Source organism: Ambystoma mexicanum, chromosome 12, assembly GCF_040938575.1.
Source record: "Ambystoma mexicanum isolate Mex_15411 chromosome 12, UKY_AmexF1_1, whole genome shotgun sequence".
NCBI lineage: Eukaryota > Metazoa > Chordata > Amphibia > Caudata > Ambystomatidae > Ambystoma > Ambystoma mexicanum.
In genome coordinates this window covers 663,470,710-663,481,854 of record NC_090936.1, presented here as the reverse complement: position 1 = coordinate 663,481,854, position 11,145 = coordinate 663,470,710, and the positions used below count along the sequence as shown (strand labels likewise).

Here is an 11,145-nt window from a genome sequence, read left to right as displayed (position 1 = left end):
GAAAGGTCCCAAGTGCTTTTAGCAGTGCGGGTTTGTATTTTGTCAGGTTGGTGGAGGGAGGTGCCGTGGGTATCTGGATCTATACCCACCCACTGTCTCTTAGCTAATTGAGAGGTAGCCACTGTGGCTTGACAGGGCTCCCACTGGGTCAGAAATGACAACAGGGTTACAAATAGGTGGTGACTGAGTTGCGTGGTGCACCTGCATTTAAATCAAAGTGAAGCTAAATTAAGCAAAAGGCGCGGAGCGCGAGCTAGGGGAGCATTTTACCTCTCGTGTTGTATCTTTCTGCCTCCGGGTTCAGGTACAACTGGGGAGTGTAATGACTTGCATTATATGGTTTGTCAAACTAGTGTCCATTGGTCCGTGGCCGGCAACCCTATTGGTTGTTAGGGTGTGTCTTCTGATTGGTTGCTAACAGCGCTGAATGCGGCTGTGAGGTCCTGGTGCGCATTGGGCAGAATTGGGCTAAAGGAGCCTAACTATTGGTGGGGGTTCCTGTGAGGCAATCATGATATAGCTGTGCTTTGCGACCTGGCAGCATTGTGCCAGTGATTACATATATTTGTAATTACAGTATTCTGATGCATGCATGTATTTATGGTTCATTCAGTATGTATGGATGCGCATTAAGCGTGGCATTGGTCAGTTTAGTCTTAGTCCTTGTGGGTGGTACCGCGTTGGATTATGTGCTGGGCTGCGGTATGGGGACAGTGCCCCTTGTGATAAAATCAAATCAAAGTCATGGGCTGCACCCAAGGGCAGGTGTTCCTGGTTCATTCAGGGTCTCCTAGGGTTGCAGTACTAAGCTGCGCATTGTCGTATGTCACTGTTGGTTGTGGTATGTCTGCCCTGCCAGGGGCGTGAAGCTGTTCTCATGGTGCCATATTGGCGTCTTGGTGTCAGTTGGGTCACCAAGATTGTACTAGTTCGTCCATGTAGGGGTCCAATGGAAATGTCAGGTAATGGGGGCCCTGGGATATAGTGCCGAGAAAGGTGGACCAATGTCTGGATTACTATCTTTGCTCTGGTTGTACAGTGGGGTTAGCATAAATCAGGTAACAGTTACATTTTACAAGAAGACAATGAGTGGGGATCATTGATGCTTGATCAATGGCCTGTGAGATGTTGGATGACTTGTATCCTCTTTGCAGGAATCTATCGCGGAGTAATTCACACTCTTCTTTGTAGGAGTCATGTGTGCTGCAGTTTCTTCTAGCTTCATTTTGCCATAGTCTCAGGGCTCGATTCCCTCCTCTGGAGTTTGGCTTGATTGTCTCGAGACCAACAAATCTGATATTTTTCTGGTTGTCCATTTGGTGTTTCTCTTGCCAGTGGGTAGCCAGTGGATATCTTGCTTCAGTGGTTTTCAGGGAATGTAGGTGTTCCCTTATCCTTGTCCTTAGTTCCCGTATAGTGATGCCGATATATTTCAGTCCACATATGCATATTATTACATAAACAACAAATTTAGTATGACGTTTGATGATTGTTCAATATTTTTTTCACAAAGATTATCAAAGTGCACTCCATCGGTTGTGGTGGCTTGGGGACACATTGTGCAGGTTCCGCATTTATGGAATCCAGACCCAGTATGTTGGGTCAGCCAGTTCTCACCTGGTCCTGTCTGGGGTTCCATGAATGAGGGACGGAGCATGCTCTTAAGTGTTGGCACTCTGCAGTAGGTCTTTTTCGGTTTCTCTGATATCCAGTCCTTTATATCTTGATCTACTCCTAGGATATGCCAATGTCTAGTGAGTATCTTCTGAATCTTTGAGCTATCCCTGTTGTATTTTGTTATAAATCAGATGTCATTCATCTGTTCTGTGGCGTTCCCTCTTTGTTTTGTCTGTAACAGCTCATTCCCGGGGATCGTTGATGCTTGATCAATGGCTGTGAGATGTTGGATGACTTGTATCCTCTTTGCAGGAATCTATCGCGGAGTAATTCACACTCTTCTTTGTAGGAGTCATTTGTGCTGCAGTTTCTTCTAGCCCTAATTGCGTCCTGGTTCTTGTTAGCCTTAGGATGCCTTCTCTCTCGGAGGTGTGGTTTTTTTGATCCCGCCCCTGCTTCTTCTGTATTTGGCCTTGCTACTCCCGTATTTGTTTCTAAGGGGTCCTTGAACCTCACCTGTTTGGTATTGGCGGGTTTGTTTCCTTTTTTGTATTTCCTTATTTGGTCTAAAAAAGTATCCTCGTTGGACGCTTGCAGATACGACTTTTGGTTCCGTAGATTCGCCAGGTTCATCCTGTTGGTTGGGTGCCTCCTCAGTCACGTTGTCCTGATTACTTGTTTGAGGCTGTTCCGTGCTTTCAGATTTATATAGTGCTTCATGCCAAGTCCCTCCAGTTTCTCAGCACTGCAATAATAAGTTATATTGCTCCACAAATGAATGTTACTCAATGTACCAACCTGGTAAGGATGAAAATCTCATTATGCCATGATCGAATCTGCACTTCTGCCCTGCAGTCTCTAACACAGATGTCAGCGGCGAACACTTAACTTCTGAGCTACCTTGCTAATGTGTTTGTGGATATGGGTGATCGGACGACTTCCAGCATGTTGGTATCTCTCAAAGGCTGGCAAAGCTGGGGCCTCGCCGCATGCCTTTGAATGAGCCCATGGCACCCCTGTTGCTTCTGAACCCCCACTCACCTCTGAAGCCCTGGCAGCTGCTCACTCAGGGCACTGCAGGGAAGTGTGTAGGCTATGCTTATTGTGTTTCTGCCTTAGGGTAGACGCTGAAATGTCTGTCGTGTATGGGTGCTTAGGCCCTCAAGTGATGCTGACCACACAAATATAGAGATTAAAACCACCAGCTGAACTCATCTCGATGACGAGAACTGACGAAATATATAAAATAAGTAAATAGGACTATGAACTATAAAGGGAGAAATAGTTTTCCAGTCAATTTCTGGTGAGGGGGAGAGGGGCATACTTCATCCATTAAGCCATTGACCAATGAGTTGACATTGACACTCTGGATTGACCTGAGTTGGGTTGAGAGCCAGTTCAGGAATCCAGCTTTGCTGACACAGCAACACAGTAAACACTACTAGATTTTCCAAGTTACAATGGCTGAACCGCAGTGCCCCCAGAGCTCTCATTCTGAGAAGACATTGGAGTGCTTGACACCTCAGATCTTAGGCCTTGGAGTTCAGCTCTCCTCAGTCCTCACTCGTTATGTCTTGTGCCCTGAAGTTCCCGGGCCGCTTAAACCACCGGTTCTCCCTCTTCCTTACACTCACATGAGTGTGCATGGTTTTCTCATCAGAACCAAGTTTTTAAGGTACGCCTTATGCTGAGAACATCCAAACTTAAACATATCCACACAAGGGCAGGACAATGAGAAAGGCACTGGTGAGGAAGACAATGGGTGATATGATATGATATGTTATGGGGAGAGAGAGGAGGTACACAGGCACACAACCTCCCCTTGACCTTCCATGCACTTTTCCATGTGTCTTTCTACTCCTACTTATCATATCCTCTCGCCCTTTTTCATATGAATTAGAATTCGTCAAATTTTTTAGGCCGAATTTGGCCGCACATATATGTGGAGGGTTTGGGCGGTTAATCGTAATAATAAATATAGGGGTGGCTGTGCGGGAATGCTGGGTCTACCCCCGCTTATATTTGCGGCCAAACTGAATACAAAAAAAAAACGTGATGAATTCTAATTCGACGCAAAAAACTCAACCAAATCATCTCGAAACTTGCATTGAGGCATATCAGATTTGAGAGAATGACACTCGGGAAAATTCCTCTGACATTACAATTAAATGAGGCACAATAGGAAAGGTTCCACAAGTATGAAAATGATGTTTTGGCCTTAGGGGGGCTCAGAAAGTGACCACCTAATTCTGCGACAAATCAAGGTTCAGTTCAATTGCCTTCTCTAAGCTCATTGCGTAAAGGTTGGGCCTCATATGTACTTAGGGATGTAATTTGCTTTGATTAACTCAGGCAACATGCCCCAATAATACCTAAGTACCAGAGTGCTGGTGTAGGTAACCAACAGTTAGCAGCTAGAAAAGCATCCCCCCTAGCCTCTGAAAGCGAGCAGAAAAGGTGCAGAGATTCTGCCAAACCCACATCAGCTTCGCAGGACATCAGATCCGGAAGTGGTAGCCTGGAACTCTGAAGCCATGGTTATGAACACAGCTCGCTGTCCATGGGAAAAGAGTAGACGTGGCGGCAAGGATGCGGCTGTAGCCTCTAGCCGAGGTCCATCAAAGTACAAGAGGACAAGGTGCACCTCTCCAAGGTCCATCAAAGTACAAGAGGACAAGGCGCACCTCTCCAAAGTCCATCAAAGTACAAGAGGACAAGGCGCACCTCTCGAAGGTCCATCAAAGTACAAGAGGACAAGGCGCACCTCTCCAAGGTCCATCAAAGTACAAGAGGACAAGGCGCGCCTCTCGAAGGTCCATCAAAGTACAAGAGGACAAGGTGCACCTCTCCAAGGTCCATCAAAGTACAAGAGGACAAGGCACACCTCTCCAAGGTCCATCAAAGTACAAGAGGACAAGGCGCACCTCTCGAAGGTCCATCAAAGTACAAGAGGACAAGGCGCACCTCTCCAAGGTCCATCAACGTACAAGAGGACAAGGCGCACCTCTCCAAAGTCCATCAAAGTACAAGAGGACAAGGAGCGCCTCTCGAAGGTCCATCAAAGTACAAGAGGACAAGGCGCGCCTCTCGAAGGTCCATCAAAGTACAAGAGGACAAGATGCACCTCTCCAAGGTCCATCAAAGTACAAGAGGACAAGGCAAACCTCTCCAAGGTCCATCAAAGTACAAGAGGACAAGGCGCACCTCTCGAAGGTCCATCAAAGTACAAGAGGACAAGGCGCACCTCTCCAAGGTCCATCAAAGTACAAGAGGACAAGGCGCACCTCTCAAAGGTTGAGTCTAAGGGTTTTCTGTATCTTATCTGTATCTGAAATCTCTCACAGATGATCACTGTCCAGTTCTTCTGTTGTCCTTTTGTGTTTTTGTTGCGCCCCAATGCCTGCAGGCTTTTACCGCATTACAAATATATAGATAAATAAAATAAATAAAAAATCTTTCAACATTAAGAATTTCAGAAATGATGCACGTAAGAGACAGTGCATTTAAGCAGGACAGTCCCTGAGTGATGCGTATTTGCAACAGGGGATGCATGCCTGGATAAAGGCAAGACCAGTTGATGAAGGGGTGGTATAATCAGACCTAGACGGGGACAGTGACTAAGGAACAGACATAAACAAGATGTACACTGTGTATCTAGTACCTGAACATACAAACACTATACATATTTACATACGTGTGTGATGTTTTCCAGAGGGGTTCACTGGGGTGAATTAGTGAGCTCTAGAGGGGGAGCGGGAGATGACTCTCCACAGGCTAACATGTTGTTCAAATCCAGCCTTGAGGGCCCGAATCCTGACAGGATTTTAGGATATCCCTCATTAATATTCATGAGGAAAAATTCACATACATTTAGAATCATTGTATGCAAATGTATCTCATGAATATTAATGAAGGGTATCCTGAAAACCCGACATGGATCCGGCCCTCAAGGCCTGGAGTTGGACAACCAATGGGCTGTCTTTTAATGTCTTGGTCAAGAGCATTCCAGCAGAGGGGGACAAGCAGAGAGCAAGAGGGGAAGCGAGGAGAAGCACAATGGGAGGGAGGAATGGAAAGGTTGTGGTGCAGAGTTCCACAAGGGAGTGACTTAGAGGGGGAGAGGTAGGTTTGTAACCTACACTCAACACAGCTGATAAAACTGTAAAGTTTAGGGTCAGTTTTAAAAAAAAGGCTGCTAGAGAGATGTAGAGCAGGGGAGCGTAATAGAAGGGGCAATGGAGAGTAAAGCTAAGTAGTGTGAAAGGAGTAAGAAAGCAGATGAGATGCAAGGCATAGACCCCCCAGTAGTAAAAGTAAGTAGGACGGACATCTGGATCAACAATAGGAAAGTAACCCTGGAAGTGGAACCATTAAGAGAACACTCCATGACCTTACCTTCTAGCTCTTCATCACAAGGAATGATGGTCCGTGCGCTAGTCACGCTCTGTCCATCACTGAGGGAAAAGGCCTCCTTCTATGGATCTCCTCCATTGCAGCACAATGGGAGCCGGCCGAACCATAGAGATCGCTGTAAACCTCAGACAAGCCCAGAGTCTCGGATCAGCCACCATTAGCCCGGGAGCCTTCCAGTTATTTGTGATGACTTGGTGTCTTGCTCAAGTGTGAGGGAGGAAAAGGAGACGAATTAAGCAACAGGAGGATGGAAAGAGCAGACTAGGCAGAGGAAGGCCGGGGGGTATGGGGTGGCTCGCCCCTCCCGCGCGGTGACGCTGTTCACCTCCCTTTATAGTGAGGCATTCCTGTGAGCGCCCCCTGCCCCACTCTGCCACCTGTGCGGATCCAATTCACAAAAGAATGTCGCGGAATTGCTCTGGTATCTCATATTAAATACTGCAGATTTGTGTGTTAAACAAGCACGCTTTTATGGCGGCATCATTTAAAATAAAAAATAGATTGCGAGGGTGCGTAAAAGTGAAGCAATCTTGCGAACGACCTAAGGAAGCGCCGTTATCACGCGCATTGATTCGGGTCTCAATGGTCAAGGCTACACGTGGAAACCTGATGTACTTGTAAAAGTTAATCAAAGTTAATTATTACAGCTGGAGCCATGATAACATTTCCCGCGGGCATATATAGAAGGCGGAGACGGTGCCTGGCTGGCAGAGCTGTGGCTTCTCTGACACCTTCTCGGGGGCCGCCTGGAATGGAATCCCCGACCCCTTCCTGAGAGACACAGGTAGGTGCAGCACTCATTTATATAAGCCAAGAAACAGCATAAGCAGGCGAGACGTGGTCAGCCAGCCAGGATGAGCTGCATTCATGAATATAGAAACGCAAACAGACTGCAAGCACAGGCGAGATACCTTACCACACAGGCATACAATGGCCGGATACACGCAATTTCATGTTAACCGTACATCATACATTTTGCCAGATATTAAATCACGTACAGTGCAAAAGCCCTCAAGCAGTGGTGTTTGTCAGACTGGGGCACTGATCTCAGGATTTAGCCTCGGGAATGAGAGGGGACGGAAAAATATAAAGCTTTAAAATCATGTTCTATCAAATATGTATTATTGGAATATTTGTACAATCCTGGTCGGGGGGCATATCACCAAAGTCTTGTCGAAAACGTGCTTGGAATTACAAGCTCAAACAATTAGTAGTCTGCTTTCCATGTGTCCACATGTCTGCCCACGTGCCCAAATTAAAGTGTGAAATTGACTTGACAGAATAGCTTGCTTTACACATGTATTTTAGTGTTGTATGTTCTATTATGTAAATCACAAGGCAAGTTTCATTTGTATTTTATATAATGATAGTCTCTCCAACGCGGTCTGCATAGAACAGAATGATTTTGCTTGACCAAGGTGTTAGGGATAGTTTAATATGTTAATGCACCTGATGTAAACATTTTTGCAGGTTTACATTCATACACTTTGAGAAATGCGGTTTTCCTTCGGAACGTGTCGAAAGGAATATTCTTCACTTTTGTGATACCAACATGTTACTCACAGTGCCATAGTCTTCGGTACAATTCAATGTACACAAAATATAAGAAATCACCAATGAGGTGCCTGGCTGCAGATGTATTTATTTATTTATGTAATACTTGTATAGCGCCAAACTATCCCAGAGGCATCAGGGAGCTATGCAAGAATGCTAGTCTATTTTTAAACTTTCCCATTTTGGCAGAAGTGTCTGAGATGAGAAAGTGATTTGCTCAGGATCCCATGACCTGGTCAATTGAGGCAGTTAGGATTTACAACCTATGTTTTTCAGGAGTCACATCCAGGGGTGGACTGGCCGATAGGGAACTCTGGAGATTTCCCAGTAGGCCTGTGCACCCTGGGCGTCTTTGTGCGGGAACCTATTTTATTTCCAGATTTTCTCATAGGAAAAGTGTTGGGCTTGCTGAAAATGTTTAATACGGGACCACTTTGAACATTATTTCCAGAACTTCTTTGGTCCCCAGTCCACCCCTGGTCACAGCTACCAACTTAGACATTAGATCATGTTATAGTTAACATATTTAGGACAGCTATCACTTTTCAAGAATTTGATGGGTTGGCCGAAAAGTGATACACTTGGTCTTATCCGCAGCCAGAAAATCAATTCTGTTGCAATGGACATGTGATGGAGCTCGTTTGGCTAGTAAATGGAAAACAGAATGACCACAATTGTGTTCAGCAGAAAGACTGGTGTTTGGGCACAGAGCCTAAGGCGAATCAGCAAGACCTTGTTGGAACGATATAATAGTATTGTTTAATTTAATTTCATTTATTGAATTTATAAAGAGCTTTTGGCCAAAAGCACTACTACAACATAAAAGAAAGCGGTCCAATTTACATGATAAGGCAAAAAACAACTAAGAACATAAGGTGGGGAAGAGAAACAGAAAGAAGGGAGAGAGGATGAGCTTTCAGTTTAGATTTAAGAATACAAAGAGATGGAGAAGAGTGGATGGAGAGAGGGAGAGAATTCCAGTGTTTAGGGGATTAGAGGGCAAAAGATCAGAAACGGGAAGATGTACCGGGGGGGTTGGGGACATTGAGAAGAAGCAGATTATGTGATCGGGGTCAGAGGGGGAGAATAGAATGAGACTAGCGAAGAAAGATAAGGAGGAGCCAAGCTGTCAGTACATTTAAAAACAATAGAAAGAAAATAGTAGCGAAGACGTGATTCAAAGGGAAGCAGTGAAAAAGACAGTAAAGAAGATGTGATACAGGAGTGAAAAAGGTGAAGAGAAGAGAAGATGAACTGAAGAATAATAAACAGATCGGAGAGGAAGACGATGTGAGGCAGGAAGGCCAAGAAGAAAAGAAGAGCTGTAATTATTACGAGGAAAGACCAGGCAGAACAGAAGAAGTTTAGTAGCAGGAAATTAGAGATAGGGGCGAGCACGACGGATGTTAAAAAGGGCATAGCGAAAGGAGCGAGCAATAGAAGCGATATGAGGTTCAAAGGAAAGCGAGGGATATAAAGTTATAATTGTAGTTAATAGTTATAGCTGTGTTGGGAGCACCCCATATCGGTATACATTGTCATGAGTATGGTTTGGTTGGGAAGAGCTTATTCGACTTGTAGCCTTGACACGATATTCCTCCATAGAGCATATTTCGGTCGAAGGTAATCATGCTTAAGAAGTAGTTAGAGGCGTATTCAAAATTGTAAAGTCTTATGAGATATGCAGATTTCTCATGATGTGATGAAACTGCAAATCCTTGATTGCCCTTTCTTTTCTCATGTTTACAGTTTAACATTGTTTACTTGAATGGTTATGGAAAGATTGTATTATTTTGGAAACATCCCAATACAAATATGAATAACAAAACACAGAACTAGAATCACGAGTTTATACTTGCGTTGTGCAAGAACATTTGGGTAAATAGAAAAATCCCACACTTCATGATATGGGTCTTTGTTTTTATATTCATGTGTAGGCAGGAACTGGTGGTTGTATAGCTTAAGTTGCATATCAGTTTGTATTTTTTAGATCATTGGCTGCTCAACCCCTGATCAACCCATAATAAGAAGATTATCCAAGACAAGAACAAGGTTACCGGACCCTCTGCTCTCTGCCGCTGCACACAATGATCGAACCAGTTGGGAACCAGTATGTGGTGGCCCGGCCACTCTATTCAGAAAACTCCTTCAATGAGCAGCACCCAAAGGTGGAGAGGCACCATAAGAGCTTTGTGGATCACCTCAGGATCTGCTTTAGGTAAGAAACTGTATTTTAGGGTGTCCCAAGGAGAACGCTTCCATTTCATCTTCTTTTCCGATGCTCGCCCATTTCACACATGGACCCTTCCCCCATGAGTTAGTATGGAACCAAAAGGCAGGGTCTGTGAAACTGTACACAGGAAATCAGATGGTAGATTCAGAGCTTGCTAATAATCTTCAAGCTTTTTCATGAACAATCACTAAAAAAAGATTATGCATAGAAAGATCAGACAATGGAAGTTCATTATGCGACCATGAATATAAAAAAATAACACCATGAAGAGTGATGTAGGTGCACATCAACGCACATGCCCAGTAGCATTTCAACGGCGGACCCACATGTGAGACATCAAGTCTTATAATGCACTTGCATTCGGCATCTGCACTGCCTGCCTTGACAAGATATGATGTAAAAGCAGAGGATGCCTGCCAAATTGTTGGGTTAAATGTTCCTGACACATGTGGTGGCACTCGTGGACCTGAAGAAGCAGAATTTTAAATGTTCTATGGGTACATTCCACGCACCCATTCTGCAGAATGACAGGGCTCCTTCGGTCAATTGACTTGGTGCCCAGGCTGTTATCCACTATGCATTCATTCATGCATCCATCAAGACACTGAATTGTACAGGGATGAAACGTTTCCAAATCGATATAGATGTTTGATGCTGGCTTCTGGCGCTCCAAGTTAGATGGACAACATGCTACTAAGTTTGTTCTCTTGCGGAATTCGAACAACACCTTTTCATTCTGGTACAACCTTGCCACCATGCACCATCCCCTTGATATTCAGGCCCTACCACCTTCCCTTCCAGTGCTAACGAGTGACATCCAGACGGGCTTCCTTGGTCCCGTCTGTAGACCTTTTCCATTCAATCCGTACCTTTGTGGGGATCTGGCCTCCGATAATGCATATGTTATTATGGCTATGAAGTCTTACTGAAGATTGTTTAAAGAAAGAATGGAGTCAAACCTCTGTGCCAGCTGTCATACTTGTCTACATGGGTTGGCTTGATCATATAATCGAGAAAATGCTTCAGATTATGGTCAATTTTGTTCAAAAATGATATTTTATTAATGCTTGATCCTAAATTCCAAATGGTATGTGGTTCAAATAGATTCTCAATTGTAGTATTTGTTAACGTTGTCAACTTCTTAATATAATATTCCTCAAATTGTGATCCTCTACATGTGTTTCATCACTTAAATAAATGTGGAGGAAAAATTGAAATATTGCTAAATTTGAAGTTGTTTTGATGACAGGTATTTCTTCTAATTTAATCCATGGGAGTTCTTGATCAGATAATATGATCGAAAATATGGGGGATCCCCTTTTCAGGTA

At 44.3% G+C, this 11,145-nt stretch overlaps 1 protein-coding gene across 1 annotated transcript in view; it reads left to right on the top strand.

Annotated features, from left to right (window-relative positions):
- The first annotated feature begins 6,737 nt into the window (after positions 1-6,737).
- Positions 6,738-11,145, top strand: part of SLC26A3 (solute carrier family 26 member 3) — a 109,915-nt gene continuing 105,507 nt past the window's right edge. Inside the window, exons 1-2 of the mRNA XM_069629154.1 lie at positions 6,738-6,814; positions 9,575-9,802. Of these exons, the coding sequence (XP_069485255.1) occupies positions 9,672-9,802 (131 nt within the window). The 5' untranslated portion in view covers positions 6,738-6,814; positions 9,575-9,671. The remainder of the gene's footprint in view (positions 6,815-9,574; positions 9,803-11,145) is intronic.